At 39.1% G+C, this 26,638-nt stretch overlaps 1 protein-coding gene across 1 annotated transcript; it reads left to right on the top strand.

Moving 5' to 3' along the window:
- On the top strand, window positions 1–24,902 carry LOC140734063 (P2Y purinoceptor 4-like). The gene is made up of 2 exons (XM_073057641.1): window positions 1–280; window positions 23,548–24,902. Exon 2 carries the CDS (start codon window positions 23,576–23,578, stop codon window positions 24,728–24,730), a length of 1,155 nt encoding a protein of 384 aa, XP_072913742.1. The 5' UTR covers window positions 1–280; window positions 23,548–23,575; the 3' UTR covers window positions 24,731–24,902.
- The last annotated feature ends 1,736 nt before the right edge of the window (window positions 24,903–26,638 follow it).

The following is a 26,638-nucleotide window of genomic DNA, read 5'->3' as shown; positions in this document are numbered from 1 at the left end:
CAACTTCGTATCAACTAGCAACCTACAATTCACTAATTCCTTATTTTACGAGTTTAGAAATCGGTCCTGTTGGTTTCAAAATTATTTGGACAGTACACTTTAAGTTCACTCTGCAGTGAGACTCTATGAATTAATTAACAGCTGATGAAACTGAGAGCCTTCATTACTTCTAATTCAATGTGGACGAGGAATCTGTTTTCTGGCTTAACAGCATTTTCAGTGAAAGCTTCAAGGATTCATGATAATAGTCACTTCTCATATCAGGGAACAAATCTGTCTGGTGAGTATGATTTTCAATATGTTTGTTGCTTTTTTAGGGATTAGAAATGAACTAATTTAAACTATTCTTGATCAATCAGAATGATCCCACAGATAAGAGAGAAGGAATGACATTGTAAAACTCTTTGAAGCAAAGAATTACCATGGAATATTGTCATTAGATTAAATAAAATTACACTAGTCAGTTTGTTTCACAATGTAGAATGTAGAATAGAATAGCACAGTAGGCCCTTCAGCCCATGATGTTGTGTTGACCTATATAAACCTACTCCATGATCAATCTAACCCTTCCTTCCTACGCAGACCCTACGCTCCTTTTTCTCTGCATTTTTGTGCCTATCTTAGAGTCTCTTAAATGATCCTATGGTACCAGGCACCTACCACTTTTTGGATAAAAAAAACAACCTCTGACATCTTCCTTAAACTTTCCTCCACTCACCTTAAATGGGTGTTCGATGGTATTGGCCATTGCTGGCCCGGGAAATAAGGTGCTGGCTGTCCACCCTGTCTATGCTTCTCATAACCTTATACAGCTTTATCATGTCACATCTCATGCTCCTTTGCTCAAAGAATAAAACCCTTTCCTCAAAAGACCTGCTCTCTAATCCAGGCAGCATCCTGGTAAATCTCCTCTGCACCCTCTCTAAGGTTTCCACATCCTTCCTATAATGAGGTGACCAGAACTGAACACAATTCTCCAAGTGTGGTCTAACCAGGGATTTATAGAACTGCAAAATAAACTCCTGGGTCTTGACCTCAATCTCTCAACTAATGAAGGCCAATAAACCAACCACTTCTTTAACCCCTCAACAACTGACATCTTCCGTGACAATTTTGAGGGATTGATGGACTTGTGCTCCAAGATCCCTTATTTCTCCACACTGATAAGAAACCTGCCATTAAACTTGTACCCTGCTTTCAAGTTCAAACTTCCAAAGTGTATCACTTCACACTTTTCCAGATTGAACTCCATCTGCCTCTTCTCAGCCCAGCTCTGCATCTTGCCTATTAATGTAAATGTGATAAAAGACCAGTGAATCTGGTAGAGTGATGGATTGATATTGCCCAAGAGTATTTGAGAACACCTTTGGTTCAAAAAATTATGCTATTGAATTGGTCATGTACATCTGAGAGGATAGAACTAATGCTGATTTAATATTTTACCTGAAAGTTAGCAACTCTGATAGCACCACTTTCTCTCTCCTTGCCCAGATGTATTGAAATATTATTAATACTAGGCTTTAAAACGTTTAAAACAAAAAGCATCATTTTCAGCAATGATTTCATAAGACAAAATTAAATAATAAAAACCTTTAAAACAGATGGAAAGGGTGTAGGCTGAAGCTACAGCTTATTACGCTTACCTCTCTTACTTATACGAAACATATTTGGCATCAATCATCACATCAAAACAAAAAAATTCATAATCTTTTAACACAAAATCCAATTCCAAGTATCATTTATTTACATTACGCCCATTCATTTTAAATTATGTATTTTATATTTGTTCATTAAATTATTTTAAAATAATTTTTTGAACTTGTTAAGGGTGGTGCATGTTTTTAAATTCTCACTACAACTGTTCCATAGATTCACCCCTCTGACTGAAATACAATGATTTTTTATATTTGTTCTTACCCTTTGTTTTTGAAATATACATGTTCCTCTCAAATCATGTTGACTTTCTCTCATTGGATACTTTGTGGTAACTGTCCATTTTTTACTTTATACATAATTTGTATTATTTTAAAATCTATGAAATCTCTGAATTTTAAAGTGTTTAGTTGAATAAATAGTGGATTGGTTGGCTCATGCTAACTTGTCTTATTTACAATTCGTATGGCTTTCTTTTGGAGCAGAAGAATCGAGTTTGTATTTGTTTTGTATGTATTTCCCCATACCTCTACACAGTAAGTCATGTATGGGACTATAACCAAACAGTATAATGTATACAAAGGTTCCTGATTTAAGAAATCTTACGTTTTGTACAGTATTGCAATAGATTTTGACTTTTTTGCTTTGACTTAATTTATATGTGGTTTCCAGCTTAATTTATTATCTATTACCACTCCTAAAATTTTGTTTCTGATACCTTATCAATTTCAACATCATTTATTCTAAGTTTACTATATGAATTTGGTACACGATTTCCAAATATTATGAATTTAGTTTTACTTAGATTCAGTAATAATTTGCTAGTATCAAACCATTTCTTAAGAATTTTTTAGCTCTTTCTCCACTGTATCCAAAAGTTACTTCAGATGTTCCCCACTATGAAATATAGTTGTATCATCAGGAAATAATATACATCTTAATGTCTGTGAAACCATACATATATCATTTATATACAAATTGAACAGCAATGGACCAAGCACTGAACCTCGTGTTACGCAATTAACTTTCAGTCATCTAGCTCTATCAGCATCAAAGATGCGTAGGATTCAAAAGAAGCCAGTTAAATTAAAACTCCCAAAATTTAAGAACTGAAAATAAATTGGTTCCCTCTTATGGTTTCTTTATGACACCACACGCTCAACCATTTGTAATTTACTGTCATTTCTGTAATAGAGAACAGATTTGTGCTCAAATAGATTGCTTATACAGTTCTAAATATTACTAAACTAGTTCCAGTGACTGCATATGGAGGACTCTTACTGTTCTTGCTGTGGAGAATTTGTGATGACTGAGTTTTCTGAAGTGCAAATCAATTGGGCTACTGTGTAGGGGCACAGCATTTATCAATAATTTAAGTAGATTGCTGTTAGTAATTTATCTTGAACCTCATTGGTTGGGAGTTCTATTGCTTTGGTTTTGTGAAATCTGTTTTAGCATCTGAGCTCATTCAGCATGGATGAAATCAGAATTGTAAATTAACAAAAAATACTCCTTCACTTAAAAAGCAATATTTTAAGTGTTTTTTTTTTTGCAGAGCCAGACAGTTTGATGAAACCTCTATATTGAGCCATTTCTACTAAAATGCAGAAAGCAAACGCTCACATGTTACAGTTCCTAAAGGGACATACAATCATTGTTTCTTAGCCCTTGTGTATTACTGGATCAGTTTATTGTGAATTTCAGAAATTTGCCTTAACTGTCCCGAATCATCAAAACTGTTTCAGGTGCTTTCACAAGGAAAGAAAGTTACAACAGCTGAGAGCACAGTACAGCATGCAGATACAGTGGATTCCAGTTTTTTGGGACACATTTAGACACATCTAAAACACAGTGTGTTTTAGCCCAATTAAGCGACTGGCCCAATTAGCCAAAATTTCATAAAAATAGTTAAAAAAGTATACAAAGGACAAACTGAGTAAGAAATTATGTATTTAAATGAAATACAGATTAAATCAGAACACTATCTAAAGTACTATAGTACTACAAAACTGTGTATTACTTCCTAATAGTTATTAATGGGAGAATTAATTCAGTGTACATTGACATGTTCATTTGATTGACACTGAAGTAACAAAATCAGTGCAGAGACCTAGTGCAGATAGCGGACTGTGTTCAAAGAGTGCTTTCGATGATTGCTTCCTCCAAATCTTCATTTTAACTGTAATATTCAAGATGATTGCAGTTTCTAACTTGTTGAAGTAGTTTTCATTTTCACTCCTGGTCATTTCTGGTGCCTCCAAGCCTGAATGCTTGAAACAACAGTGAGCAAAACAGTTTTGAATTGTCTTACTGTTCACTACTCACCAACCATTAGTGACAAAAATCACTGCTTTTTGAACTCAAACATGCAAGTGACGCTATTAAAACCTATTTGCTCTATGCATGGTGTAGTGTCTAATGGGCACGTGATTTGTATGCAACTGATGCCAGTTGGAAAATGTTCGACAATAGTCTTCTGCCCCAAAGAAGCAGCACAGTGTCCCAATCGAATGAAGGGAACCATGGCTATTTCCTCAATTTGTTTTTGTTCTTTAAGATTTGTCACAAATAGTGGCTGCTCCGATTAACTGATGGCCCGATTAACCGGAATTCACTGTATGTATTTGCAATAATCATTGGTATCCCAGTATAAAATACTGCACCATTTGCCATCATAATATTATTACATAGTACTTACTCCACATCCCAAACCTGCAAAAGGCACATAACTCCTGAAGTCGTATATGACTCTCGTGCTTCACCTCTTGAGGCTTTGCAGACATATTATGCATGAGGGACTGAATGAGGTACTGAATTTATGTACTGGCTATCTATGTCTCACACATTATATGTTGTCATTTGTTCTGCATGCTCAGGCTACTGTATCTAGGCTTACTCTTCAATGTCCCAGTTTCCCTGAGCTGGTGCTTGGGAGGATATGCACAGGTAAAAAAATCAGAATTGGATCAGGTTTAGTATCAATTAATTATCTGATGTGAAATTGGTTGTTTGCAGCGGCAGCACAGCACACAGGCATAAAAGTGACTACAAATTACATAAATAAATAAATATGGCAAAACAAACGGAATAGCAATTTAGTATTCATGTGTTCTGATGGTGGAGAGGAAGAAATAGTTTTTAATCATTGAGTGTCAGTCTTTATGCTCTTGAATCACTTTTCTGATGGTAGTATTGAGAAGAGGGCATACCCCAGATTCTGAAGCTCCTTACTGATGGTCGCTGCCTTCTTGAGACACCATCTCCTGGAGATGTCCTTGGTGGTGGGGAAGGTTGTGTCTGCAAGTCATTTAGTGCTCTGTAGAAGTGGCAAAGCTTGGCATTTCTCAGAAGCATTTAGAGGAAAAAATGTAATAGATTCCCAATAGAACAAGAGATCTTATAGTCTCCTAATGCAATTTACTAGTAGTTAATGTGGGGTCAAAATAATTGATCAAAATCCTACAGATGGTTCACATTTTTGAGTATCCATGTTGCTAGAATACTCTGTAGCCCTAATCAGGATTTCCTATGTTTGTTTGTCATGGGTTTGAAAGATTAGAGAACTAGTTGGGGCACTGCTAGCTTTTTCTCTTTCATTAATTCAGTTATCTGCCTAGTAAATTATAAGAATGAGAGCTACACTTTGCTTTCTTAAACTGCTAGAAGACCTCATGACATCTTTCGACATGATTACACTCGATCTGGCCTGTTACTCTGATTGGCCTCCATGCTATTCCACAGCTGAGTTTAGTTGCTAAGGTACCCACCAGATCAGTTGTACTGGCCAATAACCTCTCCACAAGGTAGAGTAGACCATGAGCACTGTTCACAGCACTGCTTCTTACAATGGCATCTTTCACTGTTTTAGATGTTCTTGAGATGAAAATATTGAAAATAGTAAGAAATAGTATTATCTCTGATTTTAATAACTGGTAAGGAGATTAATCCATTTGCAGCAAGGCCTGACTGAATGAGATGGTTATATTGATATTTACTGCCATGGCAGCTTTCACGTTTGGAAATATCCTCAGTATCTCTTAGAACTGTAGATTCTTAATGTTATATGGCACAGAGTCCTTTTGGCTCAAAGTGACTATGCTGTTCTTGGGTCTCTTTTAGGAATTGGTGTCAAAGGTGATATTACTCTTCTGCTCGAGTGCAGATAGGTGCAGGATGATGCACTTCTGCATGACTAATGAATGTCTAGTGGTCCCCACCATGGAAGAAGATGTTCACTATCTATGATAAACACAATGAGCTACTAAAGAATAAAAGGACTAGGGTGGACAGCAGCAGCACTGATGCCTGAGGATTATTGAGGCAACCCACAAGTAGCTACTTGTGCTCTGCTTTGGAGGTTAAGAAGGCATATAGATACCTGCCTTCACTAGCCTTGATGTAGAATATAAAGACATGGGACAACTGTGAAAAGCACTGGACGGCCGCAGCTGGTGTATTGTATGCAGCCCTGATGACGATAACATTGGAAAGATGTGATTGCATTGGAGAGGGAAGGGAGGAGATTCCCCAGGATATTGCCTGGAATGGAGAATTTGAAACATGATGGGAAACTAGATAGGCTGGGCTTATTTTCCTTGGAGTGAAGAATACTAAGAGATGACCCGACTGATGTGTGCAAGATAGTGAGAGGCATGGATACAGTAGATGGTGAGCTGCTTTTCTCCTTAACAAAGATATCTTTAATCAGAGGGCATAGATTTAAGCTGAGGAATGGGATTTTTCACCTAGTGGGTGGTTGAAATCTGGAAGCCACTGCCTGAGGAAGCATTGGAGGCAAGTACTTTCACAAGATTTAAGAGATACTTGAATAAACATTTGAAATTCCACAGCACAGAAAACTTGGAAAATGGAATTAATATATTGAGGTATTTAATGGTTGGGATGGGCACAGTGAATTGAAAGGCCTTTTTCCATGTTGTATGAGTCTATGACTGTGAGAGATATTTAATTCCACATGCCCTTGTGAATGCAAGATAGTAGGTATTATATCCAAATAAGAATTCAGTAGAAGTTTCTTTACTCTGAAAAGAGAACATGGGACTTTCCACCAGATGGAGAACTGACAGTCCCTGTGTTTCATAAGAGTTCTGACTGCGAATATGTCCATAAGCCAATTTCTGCATTAGTAAGAAATCCTCCTTTTTTAAAAAGCTATCTATATTGAATCACACTGCAAACAGTACCAATAATTAAAATAATGGAATATACACTGTATTCAGACATGAATAAATACTGTGAAATATTTTATTATTATTATTATTACTACTAATACTAGCTTGAAAAATGCTCTAAAATGTATGGGAGAATTCTGAGAAAGTTATACTTCTGTAAGCCAGGTAGCGCATAACTGGCAATGCCTGTATTTGGAGCCAATTACAGAGCTATATTTAAAAGGTAGCTAGAGAAATATGAGGGAGAAACGAATGAAAGGATGTTGCAAAAGGTTAGGAGAAAAAGAGTGGGAGGAGGGTTGTAAGGAATGTAAATATCAGATGCTATAAGTTGAATGTAAATTTTGCAGGAATGGAAGGTTCCAGTCAAATCCATCACTGATACCAACAGCTCATCCAAATCATTCTAATGAGGTTGAAGGGAAAATTGGTCCTGACAAGTTGAACAATTGAACCATTAGAGAAAATGCTTTGCCTGGAAATTCATTCCCAGTCTGTAGTGGTAAATGCACTGTCATCTTGTCAGACTATTGTACTCTACCTCCACTGACAGATTAGTTCCATTGACTTCAGTGGAATAAATTTCTGAGCCAGAGGGTAATGTTCTGATGTGACTATATGGTGCATTTACAGCTCTGGATTGAGATAAATGTATTGATAGCAAGGATAAACTTGAAGGTTGTTTTTTGTTCACCAATTTGAGTGTGAAATCTTGCTTCTCTTTTCAACTTGACATCACTGTAACATGGTCAATATCATAAATAGGGTAAGTGAGTAATAATAAAAGGGAAGTTAATTGGGAATGACTCATTGTGCAACATTCACTGTGTGAAATGCTGTGAAAGTTATGAAAAAATTGAAATACTAAATATTTAAAGTGGCCTCCTCCCTAAACTACTTTTAGTGTTTTATTCTCTTCCCACAGTTTCAATTTCAGTATGATAGGAATAAAATTTTCTGTGACTTGGGAGAATTCTGTTCATCATATATATGTTTAAGGCATTAGTTCTGGAGTTGTGACGAGGAGTAGTAACTGACATATTGCATCAGTCACCAAAATCAGAAAGAGATTTAAGGACATTACATCATAATTGCAAAAACTATTTGTTCATATTTGACTGTTGGGACGAGGGTCCCTCGGAGGCATATCTGGCTAACACCAATACATATTCTCCTCATTCAAACAACAATAAAAAGGAGTAGTAGATTTACAATCAGAAGGCACAATCACTAATAGCAGCAGTACATATACAGAAAACAATGAAACAGAAATAAAATGGTTGTGTTTTATTATAACGAAGTCTCACTGTTTTTTGTGAAAGGGATCAGTTTATAGATAGGCAAATGCTTTCTTAATCAAAGATTGATTGCAAATGGAAATCAAAAAAAAAATCAGGTGTTGGAAGAGTATGAAATAAAAACAAAAATTTGCTGGAAGCACTTCGGATGCCAGGCAGTATCCACGGAAGGAAAACAGAATTAATGTCTCAGGTCAAAGACTCTTCATCAGAACTGGGAAAGTGAAAAGAACATGTTCATTTTATCAACACACACAAAATGCTGGTGGAACACAGCAGGCCAGGCAGCATCTATAGGGAGAAGCACTGTCGACGTTTTTGGCCGAGACCCTTTGCCAGGAGTAACTGAAAGAAAAGATAGTAAGAGATTTGAAAGTAGGAAGGGGAGGGGAAATCTGAAATGATAGGAGAAGACAGGAGGGGGAGGGGTGAATCTAAGAGCTGGAAAGGTGATTGGCAAAAGGGATACAAAGCTGGAGAAGGGAAAGGATTATGGGATGGGAGGCCTGGGGAGAAAGAAAGGGGGAGGGGAGCACCAGAGGAAGATGGAGAACAGGCAAAGAGTGATGGGCAGAGAGAGAGAGAAAAAAAAGGGAGGGAGAAATAAATAAATCAGGAATGGGGTAAGAAGGGGAGGAGGGGCATTAACGGAAGTTAGAGAAATCAATGTTCATGCCATCAGGTTGGAGGCTACCCAGACTGAATATAAGGTGTTGTTCCTCCAACCTGAGTGTGGCTTCATGTTGACAGTAGAGGAGGCCATGGATAGACATATCAGAATGGGAATGGGACGTGGAATTAAAATGTGTGGCCACTGGGAGATTCTGCTTTTTCTGGCGGACCGAGCGTAGGTGTTCAGCGAAACGGTCTCCCAGTCTGCGTCGGGTCTCACCAATATATAAAAGGCCACACTGGGAGCACTGGATGCAGTATACCACACCAGCCGACTCACAGGTGAAGTGTCGCCTCAGCTGGAAGGACTGTCTGGGGCCCTGAATGGTGGTGAGGGAGGAAGTGTAAGGGCAGGTGTAGCACTTGTTCCGCTTACAAGGATAAGTGCCAGGAGGGAGATCGGTGGGAATGGATGGGGGGCAGGGAACGAATGGACAAGGGAGTCGGGTAGGGAGCAATTCCCCGCAGAAAGTAGAAAGGTTGGGAGGGAAAGATGTGCTTGGTAGTGGGATCCCGTTGGAGGTGGCGGAAGTTACGGAGAATTATACGTAGGACCCGGAGGCTGGTGGAGTGGTAGGTGAGGACAAGGGGAACCCTATCCCAAGTGGGGTGGCGGGCAGATGGGGTTCTCCCAGATGTGCGAGAAATGGGAGAGATGCGTTTGAGAGCAGTGTTGATGGTGGAGGAAGGGAAGCCCCTTTGTTTAAAAAAGGAAGACATCTCCTTCGTCCTGGAATGAAAAGCCTCATCCTGAGAGCAGATGCGGCAGAGACGGAGGAATTGTGAGAAGGGGATAGCATTTTTGCAAGAGACAGGGTGGGAAGAGGAATAGTCCAGGTAACTGTGAGAGTCTGTAGGCTTATAGTAGATATCAGTAGATAAGCTGTCTCCAGAGATGGAGACAGAAAGATCAAGAAAGGGGAGTGGGTGTCAGAAATGGACTAGGTAAATTTGAGGGCATGGTGAAAGTTGGAGACAAAGTTAATGAAGTCAATGAACTCAGCATGCGTGCAGGAGGCAGTGCCAAAGCAGTCATTGATGTAGTGAAGGAAAAGAGGGGGACGGATACCCTTATAGGCTTGGAACATGGACTGTTCCACAAAGCCAACAAAAAAGCAGGCATAACTGGGACCCATACGGGTGCCCATGGCTACACCTTTGGTTTGGAGGAAGTGGGAGGAGCAATGAGAAATTATTGAGAGCAAGGATTAATTCCACTAGATGGAGGAGAGTGGTGGTAGAGGGGAACTGGTTAGGTCTGGAATCCAAAAAGAAGCGGAGAGCTTTGAGACCTTCCTGGTGGGGGATGGAGGTATATAGGAACTGGACGTCCATGGTGAAAATAAGGCGTTGGGGGCCAGGGAACTGAAAATCATTGAAAAAATTCAAAGTGTCTGAAATGCCACGAACATAGGTGGGAAGGGATTGAACAAGGGGTATGCAGAAATGAGTTCTATGGGGCAGCAGCAAGCGGAGACAATGGATCTACCAATGGATTTCCTTGTGTTCCTCGTGATGTTCATTTTATGTTGCAGAGAGGATGGGTGGGGTTAGGTTAAACCAGGGGTTCCCAACCTTTTTATGTCATGGATCACTACCAGTAACTGAGAGGGTCTGGTTAGGAACCCCTGAATTAAACAAAAAGAATTTCTTTTATAGAGCAGGGCTGGTTTGTTGTAGTGACAAACTGTGGAAAAAGCCATTGTTTCTCAGATTAGTAAAGGCTGTTCGAGAAAGAAAAAGAGGAAGCAAGGGAATTTATAAGCAATGAAATGCAGGTTAAATCTCATCAAATACTCTTAGGTCAGAAATAAAAAGTGATGAGGATGAGGCAGAACTGGCCAGTTTTTATATAACCAAAGGATACAAAATATCTGGAATTATTCAGTTAAATATTCAGACTATAAGGCTGCAATATTCCCAGATGGAAGATGAGCTGTTGTTCCTGAAGCTTACATTAGATCATGTTTCACCAGTGTAAATTAAGTTAGCAGACAACTGGAAGTTCAGAAAATGCTTCTGAGGGCTGACAATATGCTCTGCTAAAAGATCACCCAATAGTCCTTTCTCCATTGTAAAGAAGAGCACACCCTGAATACTTAATGTAGTACACTAGACAAGAAGAGGTGCAAGTAAATCACTGATATACTTGAAAGGATGGTTCGATGGTAGAGGAGAATAAAGTAAAAAAAACAGTTATTACATCTGCTTTGGGAAAGTTCTGTTTGTAAGGAGAGTGACTGGTGGAGATGGAAGAAAAGATCAGGGAATTGCAAAGGAATGTTCCTTTCAGGACTGGACGGAGTAAGGAAGATGTATACAGTACTGAAGCTCATTGAAGGCGGCATGATTTTGAAAATGATCATATGAATGCAGAGACAGTTGGAGAACATTGTGAGGTAACCTTATTCTTCCTCTGTCCAGGAGGAGAAGGGGTGAGAGCAGAGGTGAATGAGATGTTCAAGGATTTTGTCAACTTTGGTTGAGTGGAAATCCATAGGTATGGAGAAAGAAAGAAAAACTGAGAAGCACTTGTGTAGAAAGATCCATCACCGAATAGATATGCTGAAGGAAAAGAAACTGGGAAAACAGAGTATCATTCTTAGGAATGCACAGTTTGAGGATCATAATCAAATTACTTAGAGAGGCCTGTGAGCCAGGTGAAAATGGGCAATAAAATAAAAGAAATCTGAGTGGAGGAAGCAATGCATTTGTCAGTGTACTGCAAGAAATATTGAAAGAGTGGGGTTGAGCACAAATGAACCAAAGAGGTTCCATAACTTCACTGAAAGGAGATGCAGTTCGGGCTTGTACAAGTTCCCAATGATTGATAGTGCTTTATTAATTAATTACACTTTTCTCCTTTGCCAAAAGTTAATTCTGTACCTCTCGTTCTCTAACTAAAACTTTGCAGAGACAATACCATAATTATATAATGAGGAGTGTTCTCTAGACAATTAAAATGTATAATTAATGGTCAAGGGCAGGACTTTATTCCTTGACTCTTGCCTCTGTGCGTAAGATTCTGGTTGTGAACATTTTACGGTATTCATTTAACAGCTGGCCTACATGCCATCTTATTTACCTTGTTGTAGATTAATGTTCACAGGTAATTATGTCAGTCTATAGTTTTATGCCAAAGAGTAATATTATATAAACATACACTCCTTCTATGTCAATTATAACCAATAAAATTTGGAGCATGTGAGCAATTTATAACACTTATGCTTTATTATGTGGTGCAGGGTACAGGCCAAACTGCATTTATTTTCTTGTTCAGTCCCGAACTTTAAACTTTAATTCTGATATTCATTTCAAGGATAAGCATAATATTATCTCTGAATTCCATATAGGCTTAGATTCAGTAAAAATTTAACCATGAGTTGAACTCCCTTCTACCTTTCACATTGTAATCATAATCTGCTCTCCATCTACAATTAGCAGACCATGGCTCATACATTGCAGGAATTGGGCAACTTCCAGAATGCCCCATAAATTAGACTTATTTTAGAACTTTAGTCCTCAAAGTTGTAAGAAGTGCAAATTGATAATAAGATAACCAAATTGGCAAGGCATTGACAATGTTCCCAAAGTTCAACAAACAAATTATTTTTGGTTAGGTTGTGAAGAAAGTAGAACTAAACTCAATAAAAGGGTAAGAGTGATTCCATGTTGTATCAGGTATTGTATGAAAAATATTGTGTAGAAAGGGGAGACTGGTGAAGAAAAGGAGACAGAAAGGAAAATATGAATTACACATAAAACAATATTAAAATCCTAACACTATTCATAAGCTGAAGAATGGTGGGTCACATTTTGATTGTTCACTTTCTGGGCAAAGCACATTGATTGGCAAAGCATAATAAATACCATAACATGAAGTTAAACTTTTAATTACTGGTCCTTTGGTTAATTTGATTGGTAATTAATTTGGTAATAAAGAAATTCTATTGAAGACAAGGTTAAGGTGAGATATCATGTTTCTGAAGCAAAGTAGTAAATCAATAATAAGTTACGATGTTTTTCATTTTATGGAGTATCTCTTCCGCATTTAAAAATGCTTAAAGATCAGTCCATGAATAATGGTGTGTTGCAAATTACTTCTTTTACAAATCCTTACCTTCTCAATATCTATAAATCTGAATTGAAGAACAGGACCACTTGAGGATCCTGAATAAAGAGACCAAGCCATCAGCCCATCTGAATCCGTCAATGGTATTCCAACCCAATAAGTTATTATCAGTATTTTTTATTCTTTGTTTAAAGCTTAGATATTTATAGCAATTCCAACATTTATTGCTTTTGGCCAGGTACCCTTAAGTGATCACCAGGGCCATTAACAAAACTTGTTCATCTGAAGTTATAGGTACGTGAGGCTGGTGGAGGATGATGGATCTTTCTGTAGAACCTTCAGATGGGTTTTGCTGAAAATTGTACCATTCTGTAATAGTACTGCTGTTTCCATTACTGATACCAGCTTTCTTTAAATTCTATATCAACAGAATGTAAATAGAATTTGATTTTAATGAATTTTGGATTATTAGTCTGTCCTCTGGATTACAATTCACCACACTTAACAAGTTTAAAAAATTGTTTAAAAATAATTTAATGAGCAAATATAAAATAAATGATTTAAAATGACTGGGAGTAATGTAAATAAATGATACTTGGAATTGGATTTTGTGCTAAAAAATTATGAAATTTTTTGTTTTGATGTGATGATTGATGCCAAATATTTTTTGTATAAGTAAGAGAGGTAAGCGTAATAAGCTGTAGCTTCAGCCTACACCCTTTCTGTCTGTTTTAAAGTTTTTTATTATTTAATTTTGTCTTATGAAATCATCGTTGAAAATGATACTTTTTGGTTATGTTTGTACTGACTGAAAAAATAAATTTTCATTCATTCATTCATTCAAATTTCAAAGTTTGAAGTAAATTTATTATCAAAGTACATATATGTCACCATATACAGTCCTGAGATTTATTTTCTTGTGGGCATACTCAGTAAATCCAATAACCATAAAGGAATCAATGAAAGACTTCACCGAACAGGTCAGCCAACCTGTGTGCAAAAGCCAACTATAAGTACAAGCCTGATCCAGATTAGAGTCAGACTACCACAAATCATATTACTACCAATCTGTTAATACAGACAGGGCAATCTATAATAACTGTCTGTATATAGTAATACAGGATAAACAAGCAAGAACAACTTACTTAGTAGATTTAGTCAATCCAAACACACACAGGTTACAGAAATCCATAAGTGAAAAACCCCCCCAGAAATGTGCTGAATTAAAAGAGGAAATTGAAAGACTTTGGAACATGAACAGGGTATACATTGTCCTGATAGTAATATCTACAACTGGTATCATCGCAAAGTCACTATCCAATAGCATTAAACATTTAGGGCTATACTGCAATATCCAAGACATAATATTAAACATCACTGGAATAGTCTGAAAGTTCCTAGCAGTTGAGAAATGGCTATGTCCACACCTCAGTTTTTACCAGCTTGAGCTGAGAAAAAAACTTTTATAATAAGAATAATGTTACCTGAAACTGATTTGGCATATTTGCAAAGAAAAATGAGGACTGAAATGACACATTTTAGAAAACACTGTACACTTGAATGAGGTTAGATTAACAGTACCTAGGACATAAGGAAGAAGAGGAATAACAGACATAAAAAATTACACAACGGTCAGATAAAACTGCTGAGGACGTATTTTCATCAAAGAAAGAAAAATAAGAAATAATAATAATACATGACTGAGCAATAAATATTGTGAACATGAGATAAAGAATCCTTGAAAGTGTTTCAAAAGGCTGTGGGAACAGTTCAATGCTAGGGAAAATGAAGTTGAGTAAAATTATCCCCTTTGGTTCATGATCCTGATGGTTGAGGGGTAATAACTATTGCCGAACCTGCTGGTGTGAGTCCTGAGGCTCCTGTACCTTTCCCTGATGGCAGTAGCGATAAGGTGGTGGAGGTTCCTCATAATGGATGCTGTTTTCCTGGGACAATGCTCCATGTGGATGTGCTCAATGGTGGTGGTGGGGTGGGGGGGGGGGGGGGGGGGGAGGGGTCCTTACCTGTGATGTACTGGGCTGTACCCACTACTTTTTGTAGGATTTTTGCATTGGTGTTTCCATATCAAGCTGTGATGTAGCCAGAATATATACTCTCCACCACACTTCTATAAAGTCTGTCAAAGTTTTAGATGTCATGCTGAATCTTTGCAAACTTCTACGGAAGTAGAGGCAATGCTGTGCTTTCTTTGTAATTGCAACTTAATTACTGGGCCCAGGACAGGTCCTCCGGAACAATAACACTGAATAATTTAAAATTGTTGACCCTCTCCATCTCTGCTCTCCCAGTGAGGATGGGCTCTGGATCTCTGGTTTCCTCATTCTGGTCAATATTCTGCTCCATTGGTCTTGCTGACATTGAATAAGGAGTTGATATTGTGGCACCAACCAGCCATATTTTCAGTCTTCCTACTCTGTGCTGATTAGTCACCACCTTTGATTTGGCCAACAATTGTGGTATCATCAGCAAACTCAAATATGGGATTAGTGCCACACAGTCATAAATACAAAGCAAGTAGGGCAGGTGGGTGAGCACACAGCTTTTTGGTGTAATGATAGAGATTGTGGAGGAGATCTTGTTGCCAATCCAATCTGACTGGGGTCAACAAGTGAGGAAATCGAGGATCCAATTACACAAGGAGGCATTGACGCCAACGTCTTGAAAGTAATTGATTAACTTTGAGGGGTGATAGTATTGAATGTTGAGCGCAAGTCGATAAAGAGCATGCAGATGTATGCATCCTTGCTGTCCCGATTTTACAGGGCTGAGTGAAGAGCAAATGAAATGGCATCTGCTGCAGACCTGTTGTGCTGGTAGGAAAATTGGAGTGGATCTAAGTTGCTTCTCAGGCAGGAGTTGATATGTTTCATCACCAACCTCTCAAAACGCTTCCTGAGCATGGATGTAAGTGCTACAGGATGATTATCATTGAGGCAGGTTACCACGTTCTTCATAGGTGTAGTTGAAGCCTACTTGAAGCAAATGGGTACCTCAGACTGCCAAACAAGAGGTTAAGGATCTCAGTGAACACTGCAGCCATTTAATCAGCACAAGTCTTTAGTACGTGGCCAGGTACCCCAACTGGGCTGAATGCTTTCCATGGTTCACTCTTCTGAAGGATATTTTAATATTGGCCTCAGAAACTGAAATCACAGAGTTATCATGGACTGTGGGAGTTTGTGATGGTTTCTCCATGTTTTGATGGTCAATGCAAGCATAGAAGGCATTGCGCTAATCTGGAAGCAAAGCCCTGTTGTCACCTATGTCACTTGCTTACACTTTGTAAGAGGTGCTAACATGCACCCACCTCTGGAAAGATCAACCTATGTTTAATTGCTCTTGAGAAGGTGGTGGTGAGCATCCTCCTTGAATTACTGCCGATATATTGATGAAGGTACTTCCACCATGCTATTGAGATAATGAGCTCTTCTCACTACGTCAATGGCATTGAAGACTGGAGAAATATTTTCCAGTTAGAACTGAAGAAGATTCTGCAGGTGATGATTTACATGTTATCCTTGTTCTCGATGGTAGGGGTTGTGAATTTGAGATAAAGTAATACTCAATCTCTACACAATTTTAAGCACTCCAAAGTGATAGGTTAAGTCAGAACCATGGAGTAATAGAAATGTACAACTCCTCATCCATGCTGACCAGTAAGAACCCTTCCATATTAATCTCATACCTAGTACTTGGCCCATGGCATTTTACGCCTTGAAGGAAATGCTTATCTAAACTTGTCTTAAGGCTCTCAGTGACACGACTTCCACCACTCTCTCAGACAGTACATTCTAGACACTTATCATTCACTGGATGAAAAAGGTCCCCATCATATCTTATTTATATTTTAAACCTACCCTTCCCTCTATTACCATAAAATTATCTCTTTTAGTTTTATCTACCTCTAAAATGGAGAAATGTTTCCTGCAGCCTACTGTATCTGCACCCTTCTTAATTTTATATACCTCAATCATGTCCCCTCTTAACCTCCTGCACTTCAGGGAGAACAGACTTAGCTTCTGGCTTGGTTTCTCCTCAGAACTGAACTACTCTGTCTCAGGCAACATTCTGCTGAACCTACCCTGTCCTCTCCAACACTTTCACATCCTTCTGAAGCCTCGGGGACCAGAATTGCACATAGTACTCCAGCTGTGGCCCAACCAAGGTCTTAGAAAGTTGGACCTTCTGGAATTGATGCCCTGATTAATGAAGGTCAGTATCCTATCTATTTTCCCAAACTATGTTATCTACTTGTATTGCCACCTTCAGGGATCTATAAATTGTACTCCAAGCTGCTTCTGTTCCTCAATACTCTCAAAGACATAAGACCATAAGATGTAGGAGCCAAATTATGCCATTTGGCCCATCATGTCTACTCCGCCATTTCATCATGGCTGATCTATTTCCCTCTCAGTCCCATTTTCTTGCCTTCTCCTCATATCCTTTCATGCCCTGACCAATCAAAAATCTATCAACCTATCCTTAAATATATATAAAGACTTGGTCTCCACAGATGCCAGTGGCAACAAATTCCACAGATTCACCACTCTCTGGCTAAAGAAATTCTTCCTCATTTCCATCTTAAAAGGATGCCCCTCTATTCAGAGGTTGTGGCCTCTGGTCTTACACTCTCCCACCATGTGAAACATCCTCTCCACATCCACTCTATCGAGGCCTTTCACCATTTGATAGGTTTCAATGAGTGTGCCCCTCATTCCTCACCATAGAATCAACCTGCAAACTAACCTTCAGGGAAACCTGCACAATGACTCCTAAGTTACTTTGCATCTCCATTTTTTGCATTTTTTCTCCATTTTGAAAATAGACAGCCCTTTCATTTCTTCTATCAAAGTGCATGACCATACACTTTCCAACACTGTATTCTATCTGCCATTTATTTGTCCATTCTCCTAATGTCTAAGTCCTTCTGTAAACTTTCCACTTACTTGCCCCTTCACCTAACTTCATGTCATCTGCAAACTTTGCTAGAAAGCCATCAGTTCTATCATCCAAATCATTGTCATATAATATATAAAGAATTGGTCCCAATACAGACCCCTGTGGAACACCACTAGTCACTGGCAGCCAGTCAGAAAAAGCTCCCTTTATTCCCAATCTTTGCCTCCTGCCAATCAGCCATTGCTTTATCCATGCTAGAATATTTCCTGTAATACCATGGGCTCATATCCTGTTAAGCAGCATCATACGTGGCAACTTGTCAAAAGTCCTCTAAAAATGCAAGTACGCAGCATTAACCGATCCTCGTTTGTCTATTTTGCTTGTTATTTCTTCAAAGAATTCCAACAGATTTGTCAGGCAAGATTTTCCCTTGAGGAAACTATCATGTCTATGGCCTATTTTATCATGTGCCTTCAAGTACACTGAGAACCTATCCTTAATAATTGACTCCAAGATCTTCCAAACCACTGAGTTCGGGACCTACTGGCCTATAGTTTCCTTTCTTCTGCCCGTCTCCCATCCTTGAAGAGTGGAGTGACATTTACAATTTTCTAGTCTTCCGGAACCATTCCAGAATCTAGTGATTCATGAAAGATAATTTCTAATATCACCACAATCTCTTCAGCCATCTCTTTCAGAACCCTAGGGTGTGCATCATCAGACCACGTGACTTTTCTGCATTCAGAATTTTCAGTTTCCCAAGAACCTTCTCTCTAGTTATGGTAATTTCACACACTTCATGATTTCTGACACCTGGAACTTACACCCAGCTAGCTTACTTTGGTATTCCATCTTTACCTTCTTAATGACTTTTTTAGTTGCCTTCAGATGGTTTTTAAAACCTTCCCAATCCGCTAACATCCCAATAGTTTTTTCTCTATTATACGCTCTCTCTTTGGCTTTTAAGTTGGCTTTGACTTTTCTTGTTAGCCACGGTTGTCTTCTTGCCTTTAGAAAGCTTTATCCATTTTGGGATGTATATATCCTGTGCTTTCAGAATTGCTTCCTAAAATTCCAGCCATTGCTGCTCTGCTGTTATCCCTGCCAGTGTTTTTTTCCAATCAATTCTGTCCAGCTCCTCTCTCATGCCTCTGTAATTCCCTTTACTCCACTGTCATACTGATCTATCCGACTTTAGCTTTTCCTTCTCAAATTTCAGGGTGAATTTGATCATGTTATGGTTACTTTCCTCTCAGGGTTCTTTTACCTTAAGCTCTCTAATCAATTATGGTTCATTGTACAACACCCAATCCAGAATAGCTGATCCTCTAGTCGGCTCAACCATGACCTGCTCTAAAAAGCCATCTCATAGGCACTCTAGAAATCCCCCTCCAGCACCAACCTGATTTTCCCAATCTACTTGCACATTGAAATTCCCCATGACTATTGTAATGTTGTCTTTTTTGGCATGCATTTTCTATCACCCATTGTAATTTGCGGACCACAGCCTTACTACTGCTTGGGGGTCTGTATACGACTCCCATCAGTGTCTTTTTATCTTTGCAGTTCCTTAGCTCTATCTACAATGGTTCAACTCCTTCTGACCCTATGTCACCTCTTTCTAATGACTTGACATCATTTTTTACCAACAGAGCAACGCTGCCCCCTCTGCCTTCCTGCCTGTCCTTTTGATACAATGTGCATCCTTAGACATTAAACTGCCAGCTATAATCTTCTTTCAGCCATGATTCAGCGATGCCTACACCATCATACCTGCCAATCTGCAACTGTGCTGCAGGTTCATCTACCTTATTCCATATACCAGACATAGTGTATGTCCTAGCCTCATTACTGCTTCCAAGATGCATCACATTATATTTGTTTGGATTAAACTCCATCTGCCCTTTTTCAACCCATTTCAACCCAGTACTTGAAGGATTACCTCCAAAGTAGACATCAAGTTGTCTTAGAAGTTTTATGCCATCCTTTTGTAAAATGGGCAAAATTATGGAACTCGCTGTGGGAGTAGCTTCAATACAGGAACTGGTCTGCTTGAAGTTGACAGTTTTATACCTGCTTCTCAAAGGAAAGTACAGTTTAATTTGGCCTTGCTGGCCATGCCCACATCCTGTAGACGGAAAAGCTCTAATAAAATATTGACATAGTGGATTTCATTTGCCAACGGGATTTTTCATTTATGTGTCTTTGAATGCAAAAATAATAAAAGCGTCACACTTCACTAACTATATTGATACTGCTGTACTTTATTTAACATCTGTCATGCAAACTGATATTCATGGTTTTGTTCTCACAGTGTCTTTATTTGTTCAGGTCTATTTGGCATATAGAAGAAATGGTCATCAAATATATCTCTATTTGAAACATTATCTTAATCATAGGGCCAATCTGTCTGAAAAGCAATTGGGTGTGCCAAACAATTGTCACTTACTGTGTTACAAAATACATGTCCTAAGTTAGGGCAAGGCTAATTTTGAAGGCAGGATCTTGCAAAGGTTGTTCAGATGAGGCTGTTAGCAGGTAAGTGGACAACTTGGAAGTGGAAAACTTGTAAAAGTGACATGGAGAGAGTTCAGGGTCAACATTGTTCTTGTTAGAGGAAGGGCAAGGCTGATAAGACTATGCAACTCTCACTGATGTAAATTATTGAGTTATTGGCCAAGTAGAAGGAGACACACACAGGTACAGGCAACTGGGATCAAACATGTCCCTTGAGGAGTATAGGAGTACAGTTAAGGAAGAAATCAGGAAGGTAAATAAACAACCTGTGTCCGTGGATAGTAAGGTTAAGGAAAATCCTAAGAGATTGCGTAAGAGATATTAAGAGCATTTGGGTAACTAGAGAAAGAATATGTCCATTAAGGATCAATGTGGTCACCTATTTTTTCCCCTGAGGCTGGGGAAGACTAGAACTAGGTTGAGGTGTAAGGTGAAATATTTTAGAGGAATCTGAGGAAGAACTTCTTCACTCAAAGCGTTGTGTGAGGGTGGAACAAGCTCTCAGCAAAACTGGTAGACGTAGCTTCAAGTGTAACATTTAAGAAAAATTCGGGTAGGTAGATGGATGAGAGGGGTTTGGAGGGATATGGTCCATCTGCGAGTAGATGGGACTAGGCAGAAGATTAGAGCATGAGCTAGATGGGATGAAGAGGCTGTTTCTGGACTGTAGTACTCTATGACTATGTGCAGTGTCAGTAGAGAAGGATGAGATATTAAAAGAATACTTATCATCTGGGTGTACTGTAGAGAAGTTCATGGAAGCTAGGGAACTCAGGGAAGAAAACAAGTGATGAAATGAAACATCAATAACATGAAAGAGTAGGTGTTAATGATCTTGAAGGGCATTATTGGGGATAAATCCATTTGATCTAATCAGGTGTACCCTGGGATATTATGGGAATCAAGGGAAGCAATTGCTGGCACCCTATCAGATACTTTTGTATCTAGCTTAGCCATAGGCGAGATACTGGAAGATTGGAAAGTGGTTAATATCGTGCTTTTATTTAAGAGGGGCTGCAAGACAAGCCAGTGAACTGCAGGCCAGTGGGCCTAACATCAGTGCTGGGTAAGTTACTAGAGGGGATTCTGAGACCCAGGATTTTTCTGTAATTGGAAAGGAAAATATTGATTAGGGGTAGTCAGCATGGCTTTGTGTATGGGAAATCATGTTAAATGAATTTAATTGAATTTTGAAGACAAGGCCAAGATGACTGTCAAGAGTAGGGTTGTAGGTAGTTTCAGCATGGACAAGGACTGTGATATTCTGGGCTTGAGACCAGATGCAGGCCCATTTTCAGCTCCAAATCCAGGTGCACAGTATTGGCAAGCACATATTACTTTAAAATAAGAACAGTGGCCATTTATACAGATATGTAGCCAAATATCACTGCATTTTGGTAATGACAAGCACAGGTTTGTAATAGTATAATATTGGAATATGGTAACAGCAGAGCCTCAGCTCTCTAGCATCCAAGTTGCCATGTGGTGTATGATACTGAAGGGTAAAACTTTGTAATGATATAGCATTCAGGCACAGTATTAGTGGGTACAATGTGTTCCCGGTCTAAAATTAGGAACAATCGCTGCCAACAACTGACTATATATTCATGAGAATAGTCTAACACTGCATAACTCAAGGGTTTTGGCCCAAAACGTTGACTGTACTTTTTTTCCATAGATGCCGCCTGGCCTCTGAATTCCTCCAGTATTTTATGTGCATTGCTCCCATATATGATGCTGTTTTTATACTGTATGTCATTGTCTTATACTAGGGTACAGTGCTGGTGGATAAATTCTTCATGAAATAACATGGGGTGCAGTACTGACAGGAAGAGGTTTCTCACTATATAACAATGGTGTAAGGCACTGGAGAGCAGTTTCTCAATGCTCAACATGGAGTATGGTGCTGATTGGAAAGGCCATTGCTGTAGAAAACTAGGGTGTGATACTGGTGGGTACAGCCCATTATTAACACTGGCATACAGACTTGTGTTAATGGATACAGTCTGTTGTAGCCCAACAATGGGGTACTGTACCATTTTGTACAACTTTGTCATTATATAGCACCAGGATACAGTATTAATGGGTACAGTGTCAATATTGAACACAAGGCTGTTGAGATGATAAGGTAACAGGCAGGAAGCAGCAAGTAAGGATAAGGGGGGAAAGGGAGTTCATTTATAGCAGTCAACCTGTAGCTAGTATGGTTCCACAGGGACCAGTGCTGGATCCACAATTCTTTATGGTACAGTAATAAGTATTATAATTGTGAAGGAAGAGAACTTGAGGTGTCCAGATTTGCAGATGATACAAAAGAGGTGGGAAGGTGCATTACAAAGATGATGCCCACAATCTGTAGAGAGCAGATGATTATTGGTTGACTTGTATTAATCAAGACCCAGTAAAGTTGGGAAAAATCTGTCACTTGTGTAACACTTGGGTATTATGGAGATGGCCACAAATCTGCCACAGTGGAAAGGAGCTGTGGAGCTGTGGCACAGACTGTATGTGCTCCTTGAGTGAAACAAGTAGGAGTCAGTGCATAGAGTGCGCAGTAACTAAGCACTGGGTGTGCACTGTGTAAAGCAGAATTAAAAGCAACAGGAAAAGCAAGAAGACACTGGGGGCTCGGCAGTATGGCTGCAGCAATAGGTAAGGCAGCAAAGTGGTACGGAGGAGTTACTGAGGGGTCAGCAGTGTGGCAGCGATATGTAGTGCTGAAGCAGCGGAGTGAGCAGGTGACGGGCCAGCAAGCAGTATGGTACTTGCTTCATGGTATCATATAATATCAGCCACAGGTAGCCAAATACTGATACCTTTCATAATGAAAAAAATACCTGTTACTTACACAGTTACTTATGGCTGAAATAAAAACTGTTTTGTGTGTGTGATCTCAAGAAAAAAAAGATGGATTGCAAATTTACCATCCTGTATGCCAGAAATAATGCCAAAGTGCAAACTCTGGTACTATAGCCCACGTTCTACAAGGCAACACTAATTTAAACTGTGACCCAACGCACCCAGAATGGTTTAGGTGGGATGTGCTAGCTATTACCAATATCATTTACCCACATAAGAGACATAGAGATTTGCTATAAGATTGATTTTTATAACCTTTTGGCCTATGTGTTGTACTTATTTCCACAAAAGGACTCATACGGGATTTGATTCAATTATATTCTATGTAAGACATTTCTGAGCAATATTCTTTTCTTTATTCCAGGTTTGTCTTAAACCTTGGAGAGTTTTGAATGGCAACAAGAACACTACTGAACTATCATCTGAACTCGGCTGCATTAACATCCTCGTATAGCACATATTCCGAACATGTGCCACTGCAAACTACCTCTGCTAACAGTAGTGGCTCTGGTGGTAAAAATGGCAGCTGCCATTTTAAGGAGGACTTCAAATACATCTTATTGCCTGTGTCATATGGAGCGGTGTGTGTGGTGGGCCTAATTCTCAATACCACAGCACTTTGGATGTTTGTTCGTAAAATGAGGCCATGGACTGTCAACATAATCTTTATGTTTAACTTGGCCATTTCAGATGTTCTTTATGTGTTATCTTTGCCACTCCTTGCATATTACTATGCCAATCATAATCACTGGCCGTTCGGCGTCCTCCTTTGTAAGTTGACCCGCTTCCTCTTTTATGCCAACCTGTACTCCAGCATCCTCTTTCTTACCTGCATCAGTGTCCACAGGTACTTGGGTGTGTGCTACCCTATTCAATCGCTCAGGTGGATGAATGTGAATCGTGCCTGGATTGTGTGCATCCTGGTCTGGACATCCGTCATAATCTGCCTTATTCCCAATTTAATCTTTGTCACAACAAGCAGGCGGGGCAAAAGCATGCTGTGCCATGACACAACCCGCAGGGAGGACTTCCCACAGTATGTTTTCTACAGTTCTGCTGTCATGGTGATCCTTTTTGTCATTCCCTTCTTCATCATTACCTTCTGTTACAGTGTAATGACCAGAAGACTCAGCAAAACACACATATCTGGTTTCAGGCCAACCCCGTCCAATGTCAAGAACAAAGCCATTAAAATTATCATCATCGTGTTGCTTGTCTTTTTCCTATGTTTTGTACCTTTCCACATCACAAGGACAATATATTATACCTTTAGGGTACTCAAGAAGAACTGCCAAGCACTTAATCTTGTGAACTTCACATACAAGATCACAAGGCCCCTGGCCAGCATCAACAGCTGCATTGACCCCATTTTGTATTTCCTAGCTGGGGACAACTACCGAGGGAAATTTATGCATGCCACATGGAGAAGAAAGGCTCGTGTTCAAATGTCAGTACCAAACACAATATGTGAGCACAAAATGAGCAAGCAATCAGTGGACAGATCTGTCTCTGCCTGTGCAGTGACCATGGATCAGGAATGTGATTGAGTCAAAGATTCAAGGGTTTCCATTTGGTTTTAGTGTAGGGTTTTGATCTGAAACACTGACAGTTCTTTTCCTTCCACCAATGTTGCTCGACCCACAGAATTGCTCCAAATTTGTTGTTCCAGATTTTGGCATCTGCAGTCTCTTGCTTCTGTTACATTTTTAGGTCAATGGTTAAATTAAACTCGCCTCATCATCGCTTGCCCCCTTGCTGTTTGTGGTGATAGTTTAACACAAGTTACCTCATAACAGGTGCTTTCAGTTGAATTTCTTGCCTTTTTAACAACCAGTGAGCTGTCATGTACATTTGGTAGCGTCATCTTAAAAGGAAGAATTAAAGCTGTGGTAACCCAAACCGATCTTGCCAGCTGAGCTGGTTAGTGACAATCCCAGGGAATAAATCATTCAGTGGCAATAGAGTCCTTTGTCAGACTCTTATTCTATGGCAGTCTGTGTGTTTTGATCAATTCCTTGGATTTCTGGGGACCATTGCCCAACCTTTGTGAAATCCAAAATGAGAAAAAGCTGGAGAAAATGTAAATACTGCACTTAATGAAAGCATATTTCTTCAACAATTTTACCACCTCAAAACTTCCCATTCTGAGAGGTTGCAATTGCATTTTTTTTGGCTTCACCTCTTTGAAAGTTTTTTTTGTGTTAATGGTGCAGATCTAAATGAAGCTTCTCAAGCTCATAGCATTACCAAATATATTTTTACTAGAATTTGTATTGTTTTGCGCCCTATTTTTTGTGCAATTTCAACGTATTTGGATTTATATCTTGCAATATTTATTTAAAAACTTTCTCAGTTCACATTTTTGTATTTTGGAACATGTGTCTGGTTATTTTTTTATTTGGACTAGCACGGAATTTTATTTTAGAATTGATTGAATTTGCCTGCTTTTGGGATATCTAATGAACAGTGTTAAGTAGGGTAAAAGCACGATGAAAGGATTTATTTTCTGCTGGAGTACCACAGTAAAACAATGACATTTGGTGATTGGCTTATAAAGTTTGACAAACAGTAAGTGGATGGTTTCTTATGAAACTATCTCTCTTCTTTAGGTTTCTGCTGCTGGGATAAGACTATTGACTCTCCATGTCTAATCAGTCTAAGTTCCTGCTGAGTGAAAGAACAACACAAAACTGAAGTCGAGTGCTGTATTCACCATTCAATCATTATTGCCTATATTTGTATAGTTGAAAATGTTGAAATAAGATCCTTATCTTACCCTGATGTAAAAGTGATGGAAGAAAGCTTATCTGTAAAATACATGATAATGATTGGTTGAAGCTAATATGACTACCAGAAATTAATGTCAACACTGTACTTATCAAAATAAACACTCAGAATAAATCCCATATCCAGGGAGAGCTATGTGACAGTGGTAGCATGTATTTGACCAAAAATCTTTGAAAGAAAATAGACACGTATTTGCCAGATGTTGTAAATACTGTATTCAGCTCATACTGAATACAGTATGACCCTAAGACATTAGGGTCTTAAAGATCATTGCAATCAGAAATTTCTGTTGTAGAAGTGCTTGCAAGCAGTGATGTGATGATGATGATGATGATGTTGACGATGTCGACTCAGGCCTGAGAGGCCAGTGTTGGGCATTCTCATGCCTTACAAGGCGCGGAACGAAAGACTGTGCAGCACAGTATTGTCTTTATTTTACGAGGTCGAGTTGCGAGCTCAACAATCAACCCAGCACAGATGGAAAGCGTACTCGGGAGCGACCCGACTGGGTTAGAACATGGGAACCTCCGTTCCGGAGTCTGGTGCTGATGTCACTGTGCCACCAGCTGACAGTGATGTGAGAGGGATGGCAACTTCTTGTACGGTCAGAGAAAGAGAATAATCTTTAAAAAACTAACTGAAATATTTCCAAATAAAAATGAAGTAAA

The sequence above is a fragment of the Hemitrygon akajei genome, chromosome 10 (genome assembly GCF_048418815.1).
Source record: "Hemitrygon akajei chromosome 10, sHemAka1.3, whole genome shotgun sequence".
Lineage (NCBI taxonomy): Eukaryota > Metazoa > Chordata > Chondrichthyes > Myliobatiformes > Dasyatidae > Hemitrygon > Hemitrygon akajei.
The sequence above is the reverse complement of the archived record's forward strand: the minus strand, read 5'-3'. Positions and strand labels throughout refer to the sequence as shown.

Excerpts from the sequence above, each read along its gene's own strand:
- LOC140734063 (XM_073057641.1), top strand. The coding sequence starts at position 23,576 with ATGGCAACAAGAACACTACTGAACTATCATCTGAACTCGGCTGCATTA.